General features: G+C 52.6%; 9 protein-coding genes across 9 annotated transcripts; 2 read left to right on the top strand and 7 right to left on the bottom strand.

The window, feature by feature from the left end:
- Positions 1-60: 60 nt before the first annotated feature.
- ACET3X_005508 (uncharacterized protein) lies at positions 61-1622 on the bottom strand (the record flags this gene model as incomplete). The annotated part of the gene is made up of 6 exons (XM_069451721.1): positions 61-613; positions 691-960; positions 1024-1223; positions 1272-1370; positions 1433-1445; positions 1492-1622. 6 exons carry the CDS (start codon positions 1620-1622, stop codon positions 61-63), a joined length of 1266 nt encoding a protein of 421 aa, XP_069307552.1.
- Positions 1623-2187: 565 nt separating this feature from the next.
- ACET3X_005507 (uncharacterized protein) lies at positions 2188-3483 on the top strand (the record flags this gene model as incomplete). Its single annotated transcript, XM_069451720.1, has 3 exons — positions 2188-2565; positions 2631-3400; positions 3459-3483. The coding sequence occupies 3 exons, from the start codon at positions 2188-2190 to the stop codon at positions 3481-3483; spliced, it is 1173 nt and encodes a 390-aa protein (XP_069307551.1).
- A 148-nt stretch (positions 3484-3631) lies between these two features.
- Positions 3632-4926, bottom strand: ACET3X_005506 (uncharacterized protein; the record flags this gene model as incomplete). Its single annotated transcript, XM_069451719.1, has 3 exons — positions 3632-4421; positions 4475-4762; positions 4814-4926. The coding sequence occupies 3 exons, from the start codon at positions 4924-4926 to the stop codon at positions 3632-3634; spliced, it is 1191 nt and encodes a 396-aa protein (XP_069307550.1).
- A 1945-nt stretch (positions 4927-6871) lies between these two features.
- Positions 6872-9793, bottom strand: ACET3X_005505 (uncharacterized protein). Its single transcript, XM_069451718.1, has 4 exons — positions 8540-9793; positions 8120-8490; positions 7872-8071; positions 6872-7822 (listed from the first exon to the last, which is right to left on the bottom strand). Exons 1-4 carry the CDS (start codon positions 9582-9584, stop codon positions 7111-7113), a joined length of 2328 nt encoding a protein of 775 aa, XP_069307549.1. The 5' UTR covers positions 9585-9793; the 3' UTR covers positions 6872-7110.
- A 334-nt stretch (positions 9794-10127) lies between these two features.
- On the bottom strand, positions 10128-12084 carry ACET3X_005504 (uncharacterized protein; the record flags this gene model as incomplete). Its single annotated transcript, XM_069451717.1, has 4 exons — positions 10128-10609; positions 10787-10928; positions 10975-11083; positions 11138-12084. 4 exons carry the CDS (start codon positions 12082-12084, stop codon positions 10128-10130), a joined length of 1680 nt encoding a protein of 559 aa, XP_069307548.1.
- Positions 12085-12479: 395 nt separating this feature from the next.
- ACET3X_005503 (uncharacterized protein) lies at positions 12480-13259 on the top strand. Its single transcript, XM_069451715.1, has 4 exons — positions 12480-12686; positions 12743-12794; positions 12858-13036; positions 13091-13259. Exons 1-4 carry the CDS (start codon positions 12531-12533, stop codon positions 13133-13135), a joined length of 432 nt encoding a protein of 143 aa, XP_069307547.1. The 5' UTR covers positions 12480-12530; the 3' UTR covers positions 13136-13259.
- A 387-nt stretch (positions 13260-13646) lies between these two features.
- ACET3X_005502 (uncharacterized protein) lies at positions 13647-15318 on the bottom strand (the record flags this gene model as incomplete). Its single annotated transcript, XM_069451714.1, has 3 exons — positions 13647-14459; positions 14510-15048; positions 15096-15318. The coding sequence occupies 3 exons, from the start codon at positions 15316-15318 to the stop codon at positions 13647-13649; spliced, it is 1575 nt and encodes a 524-aa protein (XP_069307546.1).
- Positions 15319-15495: 177 nt separating this feature from the next.
- ACET3X_005501 (uncharacterized protein) lies at positions 15496-17150 on the bottom strand (the record flags this gene model as incomplete). The annotated part of the gene is made up of 2 exons (XM_069451713.1): positions 15496-16729; positions 16807-17150. 2 exons carry the CDS (start codon positions 17148-17150, stop codon positions 15496-15498), a joined length of 1578 nt encoding a protein of 525 aa, XP_069307545.1.
- Positions 17151-17484: 334 nt separating this feature from the next.
- ACET3X_005500 (uncharacterized protein) lies at positions 17485-20583 on the bottom strand (the record flags this gene model as incomplete). Its single annotated transcript, XM_069451712.1, has 8 exons — positions 17485-17992; positions 18041-18317; positions 18379-18679; positions 18753-18762; positions 18811-19072; positions 19478-19939; positions 20000-20299; positions 20358-20583. 8 exons carry the CDS (start codon positions 20581-20583, stop codon positions 17485-17487), a joined length of 2346 nt encoding a protein of 781 aa, XP_069307544.1.
- Between the last annotated feature and the right edge of the window lie 505 nt (positions 20584-21088).

The following is a 21088-nucleotide window of genomic DNA, read 5'->3' as shown; positions in this document are numbered from 1 at the left end:
TTTGAGCTGGCTGCAGTGAAAATCACCTAGACCCGCAATCCAACGTGCCAAGTAGTCCAGTTAACGATTTTTCAAAAGTCGGAATCGCGGTCTCATCCTTCTGCCCATTGCTGTGTTTGTTCTCCACTGCCCGTATTCCATGTTCCTCGTATCCGTAAAATCCACATCTTGATAGTGCCATCTGCGCTCCAACCAATTCTCCTTATCCAAATCATCTAGACTAAACTCCAGGGCGCCCAATACCTCATCTTCACTCTGCCACTCAGTGCTATATCCTATGTTCAGATAGCGCAAACGGCCCAAGAACCGTTCGTCTATCATGATGAAGAGATCGGTCATGATGAAGCTGCGTGACGGATCGCCCATTCGTCCACAGGCGACGAGGGTGAGGCTTTGCAGTGGCTTGGCTTCTTGCCATCGCGCCGGAGAAAAGTCTGGTGGCATGTTTCCGAACCGATTGTCAATGTAATCAAGCGCAATCGTCAGAGATACCAGGTTCGGTAGCCAGTCTAGTACTCCGTTCAGTCGACCTTGCTTGACGGCTGGTAAATCGCGGAGTTCGACAACGGTCAGCGACGCAGCTAAGCTGCTAAGCAGCGGCCTGATGCCTTGACTGTGATATCAAAGTCAGCATTGCGTTCATTAGGTTGAGTCAATCATTTGACTTCTCGAGGCGTGGCTCTGACATACTGGTCTAGCCCAGGACTATGATAGATACCTAGTGAGGCGAACGTTGGTGGGAAGTTGTCTGGCTGCCGTAACATATCCCAAAGAAATTGTCCCGAGACGGATCCGGACAACGCAAGATGTTCAAGCTTGGGCGGCCAGCGAATGCTGGGACCACCTGGCGTTGCTGGTGGTTCATATTTCGATGAACAGCGAGGCAAGTAAAGCTCACGCAAATCTACCAACTGCCGTATAGTTTGGTTCAAGCTTTGGAAGCTGATGCATTCCGAAACCCTGATATTGAAGTTGCATGTCAGTCTACGAGACGAATGCATCGCGTGCTTTGGGTTTACTAACAGACTTAGGTCAAGAACGCGCAGTCGAGAGCATTTGCTTAGGCTAGCCCAGCAATTGATGGCAAAGCTGGCTTGAGGCGCAACAAAGACTTCAAGAGATGCTCTTGTTCGGCCTAGTAATCTAGCCGTTGTGGATTTGGCGCCTTGGTGTACAATGTGGGATAAGTCAAGGGACTTGACCAAACTCGCCAACGCTGTCGGCTTGTGACAAGTTAGTAAACATCACTGATTACCTTTGGTGCAACGTACCTTGATGCGAGCTAATACAGACGGACATATTGTGCGTACAAATAGTTCGTATGCGCTTCCAGACAGATACGGTGCTTCGTATAGCGGTCGAACCGCGACCTAGTCGGACAGCAAGATCAGTTACGGTGTGGTGAACATCCAGTAGATAGGCATTCACATACATCATACCATTGTCTGCTGTTGTAAGCTTACGTGACCAAATGATCAGTGCAACGATTACCTATTGACTGCTGAGAAGCGCGCTAGCGTCGTTTGCCTCTCAATCTCGCCCAGCGTTTCAAAGTGAGCCAAGACCTCAAGAAGTAGCTCGTCGGGGAGATAATTTGCATAAGTGGTCGAGGAGGCAGGCATGTTTAGCGCGGTCGTGTGTAGGAATGCGTGGCTCGTGAGGAAAGTCGCCAGTATACGCGCGCCATTATGGGCGCAGAGAAGGAAGATGACGCACTAGCGCAGCTATAAGGCCTGTTATCTCCGAGTAGGGCCCACCGACAAATGATGTTGGAGCCCCGCACCCAATCGTCAGCAAAGGGCCGTCACACACTGCTACACGGAAACGACCGCTACTTCAAATCTGACATGGCACCCAAAGTTAGCCGCTTTTGCAACCTTATGGCCATTAACATGCCCGATGGCGTTTAATGTGAAACATCCAAGGAACACCACCATGTACACAGGCATGGAAACATACGCTGTGGATGTTCATGAACATTCACAAAGATTCATCTCACGCTCCTTTACATTGTGTTTCTCTTCGTGTCAGTCTCTTCATATATCTCTTGCATACAATAAAATTCTCGCCGACGACAACCCTTCTTTTGCTTATCACTACTACTTTAGCTGCAGCCCCTGAAATAAGATACCATATTTGCTTACTTCTGGATACCTCAACACTTTCAAATCTTCTTTACTGCCTACAATGAACACTTTACTTGTCGCCTTGTCAATATTAGGGCAAGCAGCCGCCGACCGGCTTCTGGTGGCTTCCTACGGAAATGCGACTCATCCTGGTGTCATCCAGACGCTCGACGTACTGCCTAGCACAAACAAGACCGCTAGCCATGCGATGACAGTTGCCCAAGAGAATCGCGAGTGTGGAAATTTGCCGACATGGTTGGATGTGTCCCTTGGTCTGGATAGGATAGTCTGTCTAGACGAATCACCTGCCAATGCGACTCTCACCATGTTGGGCCTTGGTGACGACGGCAGCCTGCGCAAGGTGTCCAGTAGTAGCGTGCTGGGAGGAGCAGTATCCTCAGCTGTCTACAACAACAACTCTGCGCTAGCCCTTGCTCACGTACGTACAATTTACTCTCTCATATCTTATCTGATCAGTCACTTACTCGATGATGCATTTAACAGTACGGACCCGCGCCAGCCATTTCGCTACTTACCATCGATGGGGGAAACACATTCTCGTCATTGCAAAACATTACCTTCCAGGCACCTGAGCAGATCCACCAAGCGGTCCTCGATCCCACAGGGCAATATATGATATTTCCTAGTCTCGGCGCAGACACAGTCCATGTCTATTGCATCGATCCAGTCAGCCACTTGCTCACAGAGCATGCGCCACTCAAAGCCAAGCAAGGATACGGTCCGCGACATGCAGTTTTCTGGACAGGTGCCAATTCTACAAAGACGTATCTTTTCGTAGTCCACGAGTTGAGCAACAAGATTACGAGTTACGAAGTCTGCTATCTCGAGCAGGGTGGCCTGGCGTTTACCGAAGTCGACGAGGTCAGCACATACGGCAACCAGACCGTCCCGCCAGCGACGTTCGCTTCAGAACTGACGCTCTCGCCTGATAACAAATTCTTGATTGCAGCAAACCGCAACGGCACAATTTTTACAACAGAGAACCCAGATCCAACCAACAGCACCCAAGTTCCGAGCGATTCGCTTGTGACTTTCAAGCCGTCAGCCGACGGGAAGCTATCGTTTGTCCAGCTTGCAAAATCAGGCGGTGTGTATCCTCGCCACTTCGGCATGAACAAGAATGGATCATTCATTGCGATCGCAAATCAACTCAGCAAAAACGTCGACATTTACGCCCGTGACCTGGAAACAGGAATGATTGAAGACAGCAAGGTGGTGGCAAGGGCCAGTGGTCTTGGACCCGGCGATTTGATGTAAGCGAACCCCCTCCTGACTTTTATGCTGAATACTGATGGTTTTGCTTCGCAATAGGTTCGTGCAGTGGGTAGAGCAATAGTAGATCAAGACTAAAATCCTAGTCGAAGGCCAAGCAGGCAACCGATGAACCTGACATGTAGCGAACTTTTTAGAACATGTACTATATTGAGAATTCTAAACACCATTTTTATGCATAGAATGGCGGAGTCTTGGATTGCAACACATCATCAAGGAGTATTAACTGAAGACTCCCACTTTTCCTGCGCGACTGCCCAAGACACAGCATCCCAGACATCGCCCACGATCTTGCGTGGCTCAGGTGTTGGTTTTGTGCCCTTCTTATAGACTCCTGTCTCCACCAACACACTAGCCCAGTCTGTGCCATATGGGCTTCGGTAATCATTGCCACCAGCAATATCACTCGCAGGATTATCACCGACCATATACACGCGCTTAAGATGCCCAAGAGGACTACCGTAGCGTTGCATTAGATTATGCCGGTGCGCTATCAGACGCTTCTCTGCAAACTCATATGTAGGCCGGTGTGGTTTTCCCATCACGACCTTTTGCAGCTTGACACCTTGTGCCTCGCCACCAGTTATCGCAGCCCAAATGCCTTCGAACGCTTCGCGAAATCCTCCTTGGCCTAGGCGTGGCAAGTGGTATTTCGCCGCCCACAGTAAGTCGGGGTTCGAGAAGTAAAGCGGTGGTTGCCCGTCTTGCTGATAACCACGGTTCTCCAAAGCAGGGTTGCCGTTCTTCTGGGACAGAGTTCCAAGAATGCCACGCTCGGACAACAGGACATCCTTGATGATCTGCGCATCCAAGCCCCAGTCGCGCGGATCGTTGTACACAAAGACAGCATCTATGCGGAGCGAGCTCGATGGGTCGGTAGCATCAATAGGGGTCGGCAGCGGTCGAGTGAACGTCTTATAGTATGATAGTAACTGCTGCGAGAAAGGCCATACTTCCGGATGGGCAACTAGGATATCGCCAGGGATGACGACGTTTTTGAAGCTACGCGACTTTTTTAGAATGTTGCGGCACAATGTAATCGCATGTTGCCATACCCGTATGCCTCTGCAACTCTCCTGCATTTATCCTCCACCCCGCCAACTACCATGACTGTCTTATCCTTCAGGTCGTTCATGTCGGCAAAGGGAGTGTGACTCTGAACAAACATGGATGTATCGAGAGGCACATCCAGTCTGCTGCTCAACTCGGCCACGCGGTCGGATTCATGTTTGCCGCCGCCATTGGTCAAGAGTATGAAGGGAATGCGCTGCGTCTGGAGATAAGAAAGGGCCTTTCGGGCTCGCGGTAATGCGTCCGAACTCCTTAGGAGTACTCCATCGATACTGACAGCCGTCAGCTGCTGTGTTGAAAGGCCGATGGCGTGGCCGCCTTACTCGAAAGCGAAAGCAAAATCGGAGGCACGACTGGTAGGAGCAGCAGCGGTCTGAAACGTGCGGCGCAGAGATAGGCGGTAGCCGCAGCGAGGAAGTAGCTTCGTCGCGTTCATTACTGTTGGTCGGCTAGAGTTCGTTGTAGAGGTGTGATGTCTTCCTAACTTGCAGCAGTTAGCATGTCGTGGAATCCTTAGTCATCGTCCTGTTGCCCGCGGAACGTCGCACGTGGCGCGTAGATCTTAAGTACAGGGCATCCTATAGTATCGCCCATGAGCTCCGTACTGTGCGAATTGTCGAGCGAACAATAATCAGCCCGGCGTTCTCGAGGACTTCGCAGCTGTCAGCTCAATCTGGGCACCTTTCTTTGCTTGTTGGGCGCTCAATGGCGGCTGACCTCCGCGTCATAGCTGGCTCCTTCTATGCCTACGGACCCTGATGCTCACCCACCACAGTGCGGCGTGTCATATCGGAGCAAATAATCCTTCTATGGTTGTTTCGATGAATTCTCCGTTGCTGATCTTCCTGGCAGGCAAAACATGCATATGCAGGGACTCTGCTTTCTATCTAGAAGCACTAAGGACATACAGTATCAAGTGCTGTACAACGGTACGTGAGAATAACTCACTAGAACACTCATCTGTTCTTCTCTTAAATCTCCTGGAAAAACCATTTTCTGAAGGTACTTCAGCATTGTTCCTTGAACGAAACGATTTCCTGTTTATTCCTTGGCTCTCTTCAACTGGTAAGATATGCAATGTGCAAAATTTTACCATCTGCATGTTTAAACGCGGACGGCCAGCTCTGGACATGACAACCGAATCGCTACACTGACCGCATCGAAACTTATCGCAGTTGACTCAACCTTGAGGCCGTTGAGCATCCAGGCCTGTTCTACCAGGTATCACCGGCCATTCGGATCACCTCATTACTGGAGAACAGATACAAAGATCATTGAGGCGTTTTACTACCGCTAATTGTTCTTTGTTATCATGATAACAAGAAGGGAGGGGTTCGTGTAATGACGACCAAAAACCCTTGGCACAACGGCCCCCATATGAGAACAATAGTAGTGGCGAATCTACGAACAATAGTAAGCGCAACAGCGACTCGGTTCTCTCCGATCGTGAGCAAGCTCCAGACCTTTCGCAATGCCAGCCACAAGGTCAACTCCTTTGTTTCGTCCCTGTATACTTCGCTGCAAACGATGTATAAAGGGAGGCACCTGTTCTCCTCCAAGCCATCAGAACATTCAGTCATTTAGCAACTTCCAATCCTTCCAACCATCTCTTCCCCAGTTGCCTACCAACCAACCAACCAAACCAAACCGTCAACATGATGTTCTCCAAGCCCGTCCCTGGCATGCAATGCACTGTCGCCCGCAACCCTATGATTCCCGGCGGCGGTTGCACCGTCAGCCGTAGCGGCGACATCATCCCCGGCGGTGGCTGCACCGTTAGCCGCGTTTAAACAGTCTCGAGAGAGAGACTGAACCGGTAGTTGGGTCACACGCAACAAGAACAACAACTACATGTCAATCGGTTCTGGCTCGCCCTCCACTTCGATTCTTATCACCCCTTCTTCCGACACAAAAGAGGATCGTATCTAGTACTCAAGCCAATCGACAAGTACTCGGAGGCAACATGCCTTGCTGCCTTGCTGCAGTACCGATAACGATTTCGACACTTGCGACAATCTTTCGATACCACCGATGGATGGCTATGCGATTAACGTTGTGTTCTTGGTACAGCGTGGCTTTTCTTTTTTTCGCGAATTTGAATTCATGTACTCAATAATTAGTCAAGTTGAGCTCTCAAAGGCAGAAACCTTGCTGTGAGCTTTGTCAATATAATAAACTTGGCCATTCCATACAACGTCTGCTTCTGAATGCTTGTGATGAATGCGTGAAAATGCCCCTCCACCAGTTGATGCCCCTTAGCTGAATGTTTGTTTGAACACGACATCGCATCCTTTTGTTGGAAGAATAATAGTCAACCGCCGGTACCCGCTTACTGTCAAAGTCACCACCAGATAAAGATTTATAGAAAAAGACTTCATGCAAACAGAATATAACAATAGTATTGTCAAAACGTATCATGACACCTACTTGTGGCAACAAGCCATCCCTACTTTCCATAGTTGATAATGGAACTTGACTATCTGTACATACATCTACCTACGTCCGTAAAACACTGAAAAGCGGCGAGTGAAAATGCATCAATCAATGCCCCTCGACAAACACTACCACAAACCGTAGGTTGATACAAGTCTGCGGCATACGAGAAGATAAAATACATCCCTCACCTCCCTCGTACACTCCGGGTCGAAGATTTGCGAGAGACATCCTGTGACAAGGGACTAGTGAGGGGTGACTTCTTCGTTGCACTGCGCAAAGAGGCAGGAGTTATATTCGGTGAAGCATCCTCTTCTGATTCCATCATATCCGTGCTCGCATCACGAGTAGGCGTGCTCGGTCGCTGAAAACGAAGTGCCTTTCTGTTGTTGAGCGTCGATTGTAGTCGAGAAGGCTTAACCTTTTTCAAAACACCAGGCCTGGAAACCTTCCTCTGATAGCTGACAACTGTGCGTCGGGTATGAATAATAGTAGACGGTTTCGCCGCCCGCGAATTGGTTGATCTTGTGCGTTTGTCAGTGGTGCCAGAATTTGAGCGTTTGAGCGCGCGGTTCTCGCGTGACGCATTCTGACGCGACAGCTCATTTGCCTCCCTTTCGGCTCGCTCCCGGGCAGACTCTAGCCGAGCAAAGGCGTTCTTCGCCTTCGCACTAGCTGCTTTTCCATTAAGCATTTTGCGCTTCTTGGGGGAGTTTTGAGTGCTTTCAGAACCGGCTCTTCGGGAACCGAGCAAATCTTGAAGCTTGCGTTTAGTGCCAGCGATGAGAGCCGATGCTATGGACTTTTCCTCAATGGGTTTCTTCGGTTTAGGGCCGAGGACGCCGCGACACGACTCGGTGCCGCAACGACATTCCTGGATATTCTTCTGTGAGAATGGACTAAAGAAGTCAGATTGGCCCAATACGTAGGCTATGAAAAACGACTTACTCGAAATTGTAATCGTAGGTCAGCTCATCGCCGGTCATAATGCCTCGAGGACCAGCGAACAGTGCCATTCGCGGTTCTCCGCCCACAGTCCACTTAATCATCTCGCAGTTGGGTTCACATGAGTGGTTGACGAAACGTGCAATCGTTCCACGGGTCGCATCTATAATCATTTTGTTGTCGAAACTCATAAGATAATAGCACTGCAGCGGGTTAGCGCAAGTAGGCGCGCAAAGACATTGGCAACTCACCTTGTCTTTTTTGTAGACCTGCTTCATGCGCCGCTCGCATTCAGACTGGGTAATGATCTCTCCTGCATATTCTACGATGATTTGATGGGGCTCGAAAGTTCTCATCGCACGCACACCGTAGCCCCGGTCTTTTGTATCGACAACCTCCACGCCGTAATCGTAACGGTTGCCTTTAGCACGTCGCCTCAGCTCTGCAAATGGCCGATTGTTACATAGTTCCGGAGGAAGAGGACAGTTGGTATTGTCGCATTCGTATGCCATGATTCGGTTGTGACAAGATTCTCCGCAGCCGTCTTCAGCATCGCAATAGCACTGAGAAGAGTCTTGTTTATCGCGTTTCCACAGCGCAGACGCATCGCCAATAAATCTGTCTACAAGGCATTAGTGGTGTTCACCAGATTGACAGCGCAGTCGTCTTACTTTTGTTGAGCTTGACCCAGCCGTCAACTTTGACCTTCCTGGGTAGAGGGCTGTAAGTGTCGAATGGCAGCTTGAAATCGCGAAACACGAGTTTTGGATCCTCGTTCAAGACACGTTCACAAGCAAAGATAGGGAGGGGTAAAATGGACTCCCTTCGTTTCATGGCTCTCTTCTTCGCGCGGTTCTGGCTCTCTGAGAGGCGAGGATCAAAGTAGCGATCCTGGCCAACGTACAGACCTTGCTTGAGCCAGACTTTCGACTTGGGTTTCGAGAAGATCTTCTCTTCCTGCGCTTGGTTATCAGGTTGGCGACCTCCATCTTCCATTGCTGCGCGAGAGCGCTTCAAAGACGCCGCAGAGGAAGCGGATTGGCTAGATTTCAAAGAAGGCTCTGAAGTGCTGCGCCGCAGAGTGCCTTGGTTGGAAGCCTTTCCGTCTGCACTCGTGCTGGTTATGTTGCGGAAGGCCTCCTTGCGGAGATCCGTCACGCGCGAGGAAGTGCGACGTCGTGCTGCTTGCGCGGCTTCGGTGACGAGCTGCTCCTCGATCTGATCGCTGGCGTCCATCACCTCAGACTTCCGCTTCAGCATCTTCTTCCGTACAGGTGTCGCATTCTCCGCCTTGGCAATGCTCTCGAGCGAGCCGTGCACAACGTTCTTGTGGTGTTTCTCGAGGTACTTGGTCGGCGTGTGGATGGCAGTTCCGGCGAGGATCTGCACATTGTACGTGGTGACGGATTTGCGCGAGGCCCTCGCAGGCCGGCGGGTCTCACTGCTGGCGGCGGCATCGGGCGTAGCGGTTTGCACAGTGGCTGCTGTGTCGCTGGCCGCCTGCAGGCTAGGAGGCTCCTCATACACTTCGACAGCGTGTTCGATCTTGGTCATCTCCGACATGACGCTGGCTTCGTCGCCGAGACTGGTAGGAGGCGTCGAGATGGAAGGCGACGCGCTAGACGTGGCGCGAGCATCGCCTTGCTTGTCCGTCCGCACCGTGATGTTGGAGAGGGTAGAGGATGTCGAAGTGGGAGAGAGATCGCGCTCGGCCATGGCAGCGGAGAGGGAGGGTTGCAGCACGCGTCGCGGTCGGTGTCTTGAGGGGTGAGGCACTGACGCGCGAAGGAGGTCGACGGTTTGGGCGGGTTATCGGCGCTCGCGAAGCAACACTGCCAAAGTCTACGCGCAGTGGGCAGACAACGGGCGTGGAAACGTGCACAACAGTTGGTCCGGTTCAGCAGAAGAGGTGAGCATGGACTGGCAGGTGCAGCGAGCCGGGCCCAGGAGATGAATGGACGGATGGAGGATTGGGAGGTAAACATATGTAGCTAGTCAGTCAGCCAATTAGGCCGGCCCTGTCTATCCAGTTGCCAGAACAAGCACCCCTTGCACTCCGTCTCAACACCGGCACGTACAAGCACGTCTCTGGAGCAAGTCCACTGCAAACAAACACTGTAGTAAATATGTACATTGTAATAAATCACAGTCGCTGCATACAAAATGGTCGCATCGTGCCTCGTCGTGCACTCACGTATCATGAAGAAGCTACTACTTAACATGGGCTAATCTATGATTAAGCTGATTAGAACCGTCGTCTCATGCCACAGTCGTATCTGCACCGTCCCGTCCAGACCTGCTAGTCGGGCCCTGGAACGCCTCCGACCCGCGAACATCCTGCATTTCCACTCCGCCGCCCTGCTGCTCGGACGCCAAAGGTGCAGTCCGTTTGCCTCGGCGCGGGCCAAACCTCTGATCGCCTTCCTCGTACTTTCTCTTGAAGTGCAGATATGTCGGCGGGCGCGGGCGCTGCAGTACAGCAATCCAGTTTCTCAAGACCGAACCCTGTGTAAAAGGCCGATGTCGATCCTTTTTGAGAAACTTGTGCGAGTTGAGATATTCACGTGTCGTTTCGCCCCTGCCAACCAAGAAAAGATGGTACACGCCAAGACTGAAGGGATACGACCATCCCAGGAGTCCATATATGCACATGGCGAAGGGAACACGCCATCGATCAATAGCCTCTCCAAAAGACGCTCCAGTTTGTGCTCGCCAGACCAAGAGATGTGCCAGACTAGCGCCTAGGAGAAATAGTCCTAGCAAGGTGGTGGCACAGACGAAGACAAAAAAGTAACGGTAGTTGCGGCGCCCCACACAGTTGTTGAGCCAAACGCAGTGATGATCTTGCGTCTCAATGCAGTTGTCACAGACGCGGCAATGGTGAGCACGCGGGGGTCGCCAAATATTGCAACTCTTACAGTACTTTGTCGGCACCTCCATGGCAGCATTGGTGCCGGTCGCGGAAACGACCATGGTCCACTCAGTGGTGGGAGGTCCAAGACTCAGCGGGTCGTCATTAGGATTAGGTGGAGGAAACGGATGTAGATTCCGGGGAAGTATCTGCAAGAGTCAGCGATGCTCAGAGTGTAGGAAGTGCACGACATACGCCCGGATCTGAAGCTGATGCGTGAAAAAACGAGGAGATAGTAACGAGAAGCAAGTATGCAAAGAGAATGGGTATCGAAGGAGAAACATGAGTCCATAGCCAAGGCGCCCTGTAATGATAGTTAGCATGGGTGACGGCAGCCACAAGGGAACATTATACGAACGAGAATCCGAAAAAGAGACCAGCAGGTAAAAGGATCAATATAGCCGTGGCTACATTGACCGGCCGGTCTCGCGTGTTTTGCAACCTGCCGCCCCAGCAAAACGCGGTGTTACCAGAGAAATACTGGTAGTTCTTGCCCAGCTCCCGCTTGACGGCTTCTTTGGTAGCTTCCTTGCGAGCTAGCCTAGGGGAGGACTCGGCGGATGTGAGCTTTTCATGTCCCTGATGGGGTCGTATCTGAGCTGAGCGCCCATCGCGACTAGACAGCATGAAGCTGGATCCAAAAGAACGGGGTGATTTGCTGGGCGTTGGGTCCTTGCCGGAATCATGGCCGTGCGTGTTGGACAGGTCGAGGTGCTGAGGCCTGGGTCGCTGCAGGGGAGTGATGCTTTCGCCGCGACTACGCACCGTCTCTGCGCCCGTGGGCGTGGTGTTGGCAGTGGTGCGGTCAGGCATATCTCTGTCAGTGATGTCTGTTCCGCGCGACGGCGGAGACTGCGGGTCCAGCTCATGGTGAAGGCCTAGCGTTGGGCCATTTCGGATTGTTTGCGTCGACCCTGTGCTCTGGCGGTACGGATTGCTGCCCGTTTCGTGTGTGGCCTCTGAGTAGAGCGAGCCGTGGCCGAGAAGGGAAGTGGGGCGCTGGTTGCGCTGCTGTTGGAGACGCTGGGAGCTCATGGGGCGAAAGAAGCCGTGGGCGGCGAGCGGAACATGGGTTCTGCTGGTAGACGTCGTGGGGCGGCTCTGGTGTCCTATGCTGCCGGAGACGCTCATGCCGCCTCGTCGCGCTGGACTGGCCTGCGACCATCGGTTCTGGCTGCCCGAGTTTGCAGTCGCAATCGACGACGGGCGGGACGGCGGCAGGCCGGGCTCTCCTGCTGGGCCCGTCATGCCCAGCACGCGGCTGCCAGTGGAGCTGCGCTTCTGTTCAGACGGAGTCATGGCCATGGTGTTGTTGTGGTTATTGCCGGCGCTATCACAATCTCTACACGCAGCATGACATCAAATCGGTGCACGTTGGGGCTGGAGGGGAGGCGCGACGGGTTTCAGCGCGTCGTCGCGAACGGGGACGGAGAGCGCGGGTGGGCGAAGATGGCGAGCAGCAGGGGAAGGAGCGACTGGGAGTGAGTGAATGGAAGGGCGGCGACGCCAAAGGCTAATGGAAAAGTCGAACAAGACGTGTGTGATTGTGCTGAAAGGGGCGCATAAAGTTGATGCTCAACCCTTCGACGTTGCCCCGGCGCACTGCAAGGTCCGCCTGACTGTTTCCGGAATGGCCGTCGCTGTGACGCAGCCGCGAAGCTTGGCGGCCGCGAGATTCAACATCGAACCACTGCTCCCGCGACGCACGCATCCCATTTCTCGCAGTCCACCCACGCCAATTGCACCCCACCATGTCCTCCATCATTGCCCGCTCGGCCTTCCGCGCCGCCCCGCGTGTCCTCCCTACGCCCGCTTTCCGACGATGGGCCAGCGCCGCCGCCGAGGGCGAGAGACAAGCCGGCAAGCAGGCCCTCAAGACAGGAGCGAAGCGCGACCCGGAGCTCTACGTACGATGCCGACATGCCCACTTGAGTGTGCGAGGCGGATGGCTGATTCCCTACAGGTGCTCTTTGCCATCATGAGCGGCGTTTTCGGTCTTGCAGGATGGCACTTTTGTAAGCTCCCGCCCATTGCGATTCTGCCTCGGTCGCCAGCCTTCGCATACTGACAATTGCAAGCCCGCTCTCCCACGAGTGCCTCGTCGGAGCGAACTGTCGCCAAGGCCTCAGACAGTGAGCCCTGGAAGACTGGTGGATCAGGCCCCTACCAGTACCACCCTGGAGGTGACACCAGCGTCAAGAAGGATGCGCCTTCCGCTCTTAACGTCGTCGTCATCCCCAACGTCACTCTCCCCAAGGTAAGCTGGAGCCAGTTTCGAACCGGAAGTTGAATGTACTGATGAGGACTGTAGGAGCTCCACGACACATACAACAAGTGGGGCAAGGATGGCTACTAAACATGCAAACTGCTGTCCACTACCCGATTCCCAAGTGAGGGCACATGACAGTGGGGTATGGAATTCTCTTTTCGTTATACACATGTATATAAGAACTCCATTGGTGCCACTGCATAGATCAAACAAGTCTTTCTTCTTTTTCTCTTTATATACATGTGGCTCATGATTTCGGTGCCATTGGCAACGCATGTGCAGTAAGAACGCTGGACAAACTTTTGTCGGAAAGCACTACGGTCTTGCAGCTCGCTATACTCCAGATGTGCGTGTATGTGCATGCCCCACGTAGGCGTTGCTAAGGAAGTCTGTTCCCCACCCAAGTAGAGAGATACACGCCATGCCAGAGACCATAGGTCAAAAGTATCCAAGCTTTTATCGTCACAGGCTATTTTCATGCCTGGTCCTTCGCGGATACTACTGTGAGCACCCGGGTAAGCGAGCCGGTAGAAAGTAGTCTATGTATGGGTATCTATAAGTGCACTCTCAGTCCGCATGTCCAGCCTGTCAACAACAATCAAGCCGCGCTTGGCAGCCTCTTCTGAATTTCAGCGATCATGTTGCTCCGCTCGACCAGTACACCATCCTTTTCAGGATCGTTCTCGTCCTTGATTCCGAGGACCTTGATCTTGACCTTGCCGTCTTTAATCTCGTCTTCGCCAAGAATGACGGCGAGCGGCACACCTGCTGTTTCAGCTTGCTTGAATTGTTGTGGAAGCTTGGGCTTCAGTTTGTAAGAAAACTCGGCCTTGATGCCTGCAGCCCACAGCTCTTGAGCAACTTGCATGCGCTCCGTCAACAGGCCAGTGAAGCCCTTACCACCAAAGGCCATGACGAAGGCATCAACGTCCTTGGCACGTTGTGTCGATTGGCCGCGAGCTTTCATGATGCTGATGATTCGATCAATGCCGAAAGAGATACCAACGCAGGGAATGGGTTTGCCGCTGAACATGCCCACCAGCCCGTCATAGCGACCACCTGCGGCAATACTTCCTACACCAATCTCCTGCTTTTGGCCCTTCACGCTCGGCGCCGAGCCTTCTGTAACAACCTCGTAGATCAGGCCAGTGTAGTAGTCCAGGCCTCGAGCGAGTGAGAGATCGAACGAGACATTTTTGCGGGCGCCGAAAGCGTCGAGGTATGCGAAGAGCTGCTCCATCTCCCGAACACCTTGGCTGACATCCTCTGATTGGGAGAGAGTCTCGTTCGTCTTGAGATACTCGATGATGTCGTCTCCGCCCTTGCGCTGTACCCACTCCCCAATCTTGTCCGCAATGTCCGCAGGCAGTCCCTTGGTCTCCATCTCTTGTTTCACCTCTGACCACGGTAACTGCAGCGCGTTAGCGATTGACAGAACACTATAGTTCTCCTTATTCTTACCTTGTCGAGCTTGTCCACCGCAGAGCTGATTGGCCGTATCAGTTCCTCTTTGACACCAGCTGCCTTGAACATGCCGTCCAAGATCTTCCTGTGGTTGATCTTGATTGTGTATGAATCCCACTTGAGCGCTTCGAAGACGTCGGTTGCAATCTTGAGGACTTCGGCATCGGGAATCATAGCGTCGTAGGAACCTGCAATGTCGAAATCACACTGGTAAAACTCTCGCATACGGCCCTTGGTCATTGCCGGTTGGTCACGACGGTACACCTTTGCGATTTGGTATCTCTTGAAGTTCTGCACACTAGGGTTCATGGCGAGCCATCGCGCGAGTGGAACGGTAAGATCGTAGCGCAGTGAGCAGAGCTCACCACCCTGATCCTGCAGGTCGTATATCAGCTTCGAGTCTTCGCCGTATTTGCCGCTGAGGATTTCCTTGAGTTCAAAGACGGGCGTATCGAGTGTCGTGGCTCCGTGGCGCTTGAAGACTTCCGTCACGGTCTGGAACAGGTGATCGCGAAGTGCGGCATCCTCGCCGGTCCCTTGGACAGTCAGTCGACCATTTGCGCACAATGGGAGCAAGACATACAGTCGCGTGTGCCTTTGGGCACCTTCAGGTTGAACGTCTTGCTCTTGTCTTCTTTGCCCATGTCGTCGAAGCCCAAAAGCGAATTTTGCGTGCAGAAGCGGCGGCGGGGTGCGAGGAGGTGAAGGCGGATAGGCGTTGGGCTGACTTTGCGGTATGCGAAAGTGTATCGGAGGGCGTCTTGGAAGAGCGCGGGGCAGACAAAGTGGGGTGAAGTGCGCTGCATGGACCTGGAAAGTGACTCAATCGCCCAAGAGCAAGCGCGCATGTGCAAAGAATCGTTCTGTTCCGCGACTTGGCCCGTGCATATACATACCGACGTCACAGCCGGAGCAAAAATACAGTCAGAGAATTACACTACATGATTGGATGCATGGGTATCTACTGGTGTTTCTGCGTGCAGCTACCATGCTGCTCGGAATTCTAGCAAATCCCTCTGTCCGTAGCACTCTGCTACTACCGTCAAAATCATATCGATGGCCACCTTGGTGTTCCAGTCACTCTCGGTCAATGGAGTGATGGCCAGTGATTTTGCCTGCGACGGACCGGAAGCGGGTGTCAATTTTCTAGGAGCCATATCACGTTGAGGCCCCCCTCTGCGTATCTCTTGCCGCTGTCTCTCAGCCTCGACTCGCGAAAGATGGTGGAAGGCTTGTGTTGGCGGTGTGTCGGGTGTAGGCATTTGAGACTGTACCAAACGATCGCCGAGCTGAGCAAGAAGACGCGCCCGAGCCTCTTCAAGACCTCCGTCATTCAAAGTATCTTCAGTTTTTTCTTCGTCCTCAGATATGATCATCTCTGCGTCAGAGTCATCCGCCTCTTCAATTACTGTGTCTTGACCCAGCACGACGTCGTCAGACTTTGGAAGAGCCGAGTGCGATACAGCATCTTTCTCGTCGGAAACGTGGCTGGAGGTATGTACCTCTTCTTTCGTAGAGACCTCTTCGTTGCTGGTGCAAAGGTTTTGTTTGCTAGCGTTAGACTCAAGGGCGTCTGACCCGGTGTCTCCGTCTGCTTGTACATCGCGTGCCGATATCGCTAGATCTGCGCAGAACCGCCCCATCAGTCGGCCAGCACTGACTCCCAAATCCCGGATCCTGCTGACGCGTTCATGGTCCAAAGTTCCGAAATCTCCAACCAGAGCTAGCAGAGTCCATATCCAACAGCTCTGTTGACGAGACACTCTGACTGACCGGCCCAAGGCTAACGTGCATCCTTGAAGGGCCACAAACAGCGTCGATTCATCCATGCCAGCAACCTCTTGGAGGTTTGGAAAATCCCTGTCTATGATATCCGACCATTTCTGCTTTCCAGCCTTTTCTGTGTTTGTAGACTTCTTTGCTGATTTCGGTACCTGCCCATGCTCCCGGGTCTCAGCGAGCTTGTTGCGGAGATTCTGAAAGCGCTGGAGGAGCATGCTGTTGCAACCTTGTTGGGGATCGACAGCGGACGGGTCCTTCTCCCATCTAGCAGCATCGTGTTCTCTATCCACTGCAATCCAGGTTCCCTCTTTGTATATGACGCGTTGACCGTGCGTGGGAGTAGTGTAATGCGATTCATCGTCATCTGAATCAATGTCGCCGGTGTTGGCGTTCTTCGGCGCTACGAGCAGGGTGGGAATCGCTGATGCTTCGGACCTGTCATACACGTAAGCAATGTATTCAATATATCGAGTTCTCAAGCGCGACTCTCGAATGGTGAGACAAATACGCACCGAACACTGTGGAGGTATGCTAATGCTTCGCTTGTAGACTCGTCGGACGACTGCTCTTCGCCATCGAGTCCGGGTAGTACCGTCCGTGTTCCATAATCTTGGTAGGAATCTAGAACGCGTGGTCGTCTTTTGGAGTGCGCCGTGTTGCGCTCAATCCTGGCGCGCTTAACCTCAGGTGCTTCCTCTTGCGCGCACTTTCTTTTGCCGCTGTGTATTGTTGGAGATGCTGCCGCAGGATTTGTTGGAGGTAGCTGTGTCGATATAAGGTAACCGTCAGGCCGCTGTAGTTTGTTGTAGGTCTCACCGTCTTTGGTAACAGCCAGGTTGACCCCCAAGGCTGACATTTTTGCGTTGGAGAAGTCAGTCCTGGCTTTGGTTGACAAGTGATTGCGGAGATCAGACGCGGAGGTGAGCTACATCGGTTTAGCGTCGCGCTTGCAGGGAGTGCGAGGCGCGTCTGCAAGCCACCTGCATTAATACCGATGACTTGTGAAAAAGCATAATTGGTGTATTTCATGAAATTAGTCTATATAATTATCTCATACTCCTATCGTGTTTCTCGTGAATCCACAGTCAACCATTTCACCGCTTGAAGATCAGCTTCAATAACAGATACAGCCAGTCTGATCTGTTTGCTCTTTCGACCCCTCCATTCGTGTGAAGCTCCATCCTCGGTCATCATTGTTCCTTCCTATCCATATTCTCCTCTACTGGCTGGTACGGGTATTTGATCGTGAGGCACCAAATATCCAAATAATCGCAGATTGTCCAAATGACGTCCACAATGAAGCTTCCGTGTACGCCTACAGCCAAGCCCAAGCACATGAACACAAACGCGACTTGGTAGACATCGTTGCCAAGGGCACTTGGCCAGCCCACTCCGATGTGCTCCTGCAGCCATGGCCCGAGCGAGTCGATGACTCCGTATATCAGAGGGTACATGAGCACGTTGCCTCGTGGGAAACGCGATTTCGTGAGATGAGAGATGATCATGCGACCGACCGAATACGCGTTGATGAGACCCGCGTAGAAGATGAAAGGCACCAGATGGTTGTGCAAGATCATGGGCTGCAGGTACAGGTATGCAGTAATGAGGACCCAGGCCGCGGCGAAGGTGAGGAGACCGAGAAGAGCAACGCGTGCCTTTTGACCACGGGCACGACGCGCCTTCATTACATTTTGTGCGCTGTTCCATCGTCAGTTTACTCTCCCGTATCGACGTGATCGTTCATACCTCGAAACGGTGTTAAACACAAGCACAACACCTCCGTAGGCCATATACCACTCATTCCATGCCATGTTGTACAGAAGCTCCGGGATGGCACCTTGTTCTTTAACTCCGAGACTTTGAAGCATGGAGCGCTGCCAAAAGCTGCCTCCACCCAGGTAAGCTGTCAAGGCATACACAATGCACAACGTCAAAATACCCTCAACCGGTCCGGAAATCACACCAAGAGTCAGCGTGTGTGTATGGTACTCATCCCAGGTTTGAACGTAAAAGGTCAGCGACGCTGCAGTAGTTAGTAACAAGACCGCTAATACCAAGCAGGTAACAGATTTATGCTGGCTTACATGCAAAGAGTGTAAGAACTGTCTTCCATCCTTGGCCAAGGTTCATCGTTGCAGAGAACAACAGAACCTCCAGCGTCGTGTTGATTGCATCGACTCCATGATCGAACAGTTCGCCTAGAGGCCCGCTCTGACGGGTCCTTCGGGCTTGACTCCCGTCTACAGCATCGAATGTTTGGTAAAGGAAGAGCCCGATCGCCCAGCTGGCGTATACCCAAGGCGGGCAATCCTGGTCAAGGGTTGGTGTATACCAGAGCAAGGTTAGAAAGTTTGCTATGATGAATCCGAAACCAGAGAGTGTTATCTGTGGAGTTGTGTTAGTAGGAAAACAAGCACTTGCAGCGGGACTGCAATATTTCGCTCCAGGTCAAACTTACGAGGTTAGGTCTGGATACAGGTTAGCATTGCTCTATAGTCCATCTCAGTAGCACTTACGCCATCCACATGGGAAAACATTTTATAACCACATGCGTATAAAAGGGCTTGAGCACATATTGTGAGAGCAGACTGTGATCCACGCCAGAGTACTTGTACTCCCTGAGCTTCGGTAGCTTGTCCTGTCGTATGTACACCATGATTTGTAACTCCTTCTCTTTTTGGCCAGCAGCTGTCGGCGGGCTGTTGTAGGGTTCTGGCAGCGAAAACGTTTTGGGCGGCGCTTGGTGTTGCTTTGTGGGTGGAGTGCCAAGCGCAAGATCTTATGACGTAGCATCTGACCGCCCGGTTTTGCCAATCCTTTAGCGTGAAAGCGACATGTGTTGACCAAGGAGCATAACTGTCATGCGCCATTTCAGGGTGTTTCACATCAAAGCAGGATTGATATCAGCATTTGGTATTCGTCAAAGGCTATGTCGCAAATTTGTAACTAGCATTGATGCGGCCCTTTGCACAAAGGTAGCATCACATGCTAAGCCGCTTTCGACTCCACTACTCAGACTAGCTTCATTCTTGAGCGTCATGACCTATTCCCCTCCTGTTCGTGGTTAGGCATGTATCGCGTCCACCTACTGTAGGCAAATGTTGGTCGTGTTGTACATCGAGATACACGATGTGTGTGGCCAGCTCGGTCTGATCGACGCCTAAGCAACAGTGCTCCACGAACAGGGAATCAAAATCCTGCTCTTCATGGTTTGAATGAGCGGCACTGTCTTGTGCACCGTCTCGCCCCAGCCCTCCACGCTCCAGCTCTGTTCGCGACGAATCTTGCGTTCCTCTAGATTGGCGAACTGCCACAGGTGGTGTACTGTGTTGAGATCACCGATCTGAACGAACCAAGCACCTACACCCTCCATGACTTCCCGCCGGGCCTTCAAGCCACGTCTCCAGTGTGTCTCCCACTCGAGCAGGTTGCCTGGGTGTAGTGTATACGAGCGCAGTTCGAACAGGCCACCGAGCTGGCGCGGCGGTGTTGTTGGCCAGAAGGAGAACTCCTGCATGAGAGAGTTTTTCTTGGACGTAATCAATTTCTTGAGTTTGGCGTCGAACTCGGGGAACTCTGGGTGAGCCTGGATGTTGTGCAGCGATTCGTGATAACCCTCGTAGCGCTGGTATTCCCAGATGTGCACTATGGCGCATAGTCAGTACACTTGGATATTCCGGCCGCGGAGGCAGATTTCAGCCTTACCGAAAGTATTGCAGTCTCCCACTTCAGTCCTCCAGCTGCCTACAAGATGGACCTTGTTCTCGGGGATAGAGGCCATCTTCGGATACCAACTTCCAACCAGCTCAGTGTATTCTTCGACCTTGTCTGGCTGTACCTCGTGGAACACGATCGAGTGGACATATTTACCTCGCGCCAGGACTTGAGAAAAGCTGCGCTCAATGTCCTTGTCGAGGTCGCGGCCCTCGGGTGTGCCGTAGATGAGAGATGACAGCGCACCGCCCTTCTTCTTGCCATTTTCCTGCTCTCGGGCGCGTGCCTCTTCTATAATTGATCACATTAGCGCGCTTGGGTCGCCGAAATTGGGTGATGGACGACGAACTTTCTTCCTGTTCCTTTCGCTTCTGAGCTGCGGCCAGACCGTCACGGAAGCTCTTCTGCTTCTCGTTGAAGCTAGCAGCACCATCAGGCGTGATGTCTGCCAGCGAAGGAACCCTGACTGGGCTTTGTATCGGAGGCACGGTACCGAATGCCTGACAGCGGACAGCTGTGGCAGATGGCGGGGAGAGCATGCCGCGCACGCTGGCACAAACACGACGAGTGAGCATGATGGCGGCGTCAGAATAGGAAGCCCGGGGCCGAGGTCAACTTGAGTATCGCTTCTGACAGCGTGTGCAGAGCGGAGTAATGGTGGTGAGGGTCGTGTTTGGCTTGGTCTGGGTGGGCGACTTGGTAGCTTCCCCTCAATCAAGTGCAGCTCTCCCTGTCATGACCGCTAGCGTGCCGCTGCATAGATGGGGCTCTGGGGTAAGCGCGACCCACACTGCAGGCCTTCCCCGCCGCGGTTCCCAAAACGGTCCACGCCTACGTATGCACTCCTTCAACAGATCACTGCATAACACCACAACTACCACCGCTACTGTCTGTCACGCGTTGCAAGTCCCGAGTCTTGAAGTCTCTTTCACAGTGATCTCATGGAGCTCCAGAAGCCAAGCATGTGCGCAAGAACTCAGCACGAGAGTCGTTGCATCCCACTTTCAATCATGACAATCATACTCGCTGCAGCCAATACCTCCGAACTTATGGCAATGACCATATCCTCTTACCACGTAA

This window comes from Alternaria dauci, chromosome 4, assembly GCF_042100115.1.
Source record: "Alternaria dauci strain A2016 chromosome 4, whole genome shotgun sequence".
Classification (NCBI taxonomy): domain Eukaryota; kingdom Fungi; phylum Ascomycota; class Dothideomycetes; order Pleosporales; family Pleosporaceae; genus Alternaria; species Alternaria dauci.
The sequence above is the reverse complement of the archived record's forward strand: the minus strand, read 5'-3'. Positions and strand labels throughout refer to the sequence as shown.

What these genes read in the sequence shown, in the direction of transcription:
- ACET3X_005505 (XM_069451718.1), bottom strand. Translation starts at nt 9,584, where the DNA reads ATGGCCGAGCGCGATCTCTCTCCCACTTCGACATCCTCTACCCTCTCC. An exon ending in AGGTCTACAAAAAAGACAAG is followed by an intron (nt 8,072 to 8,119) that starts GTGAGTTGCCAA and finishes AACCCGCTGCAG; the next exon opens with TGCTATTATCTTATGAGTTT. An exon ending in ACCTACGATTACAATTTCGA is followed by an intron (nt 7,823 to 7,871) that starts GTAAGTCGTTTT and finishes TGACTTCTTTAG; the next exon opens with TCCATTCTCACAGAAGAATA.
- ACET3X_005503 (XM_069451715.1), top strand. Translation starts at nt 12,531, where the DNA reads ATGTCCTCCATCATTGCCCGCTCGGCCTTCCGCGCCGCCCCGCGTGTC. An exon ending in TCTTGCAGGATGGCACTTTT is followed by an intron (nt 12,795 to 12,857) that starts GTAAGCTCCCGC and finishes GACAATTGCAAG; the next exon opens with CCCGCTCTCCCACGAGTGCC. An exon ending in CCAACGTCACTCTCCCCAAG is followed by an intron (nt 13,037 to 13,090) that starts GTAAGCTGGAGC and finishes TGAGGACTGTAG; the next exon opens with GAGCTCCACGACACATACAA.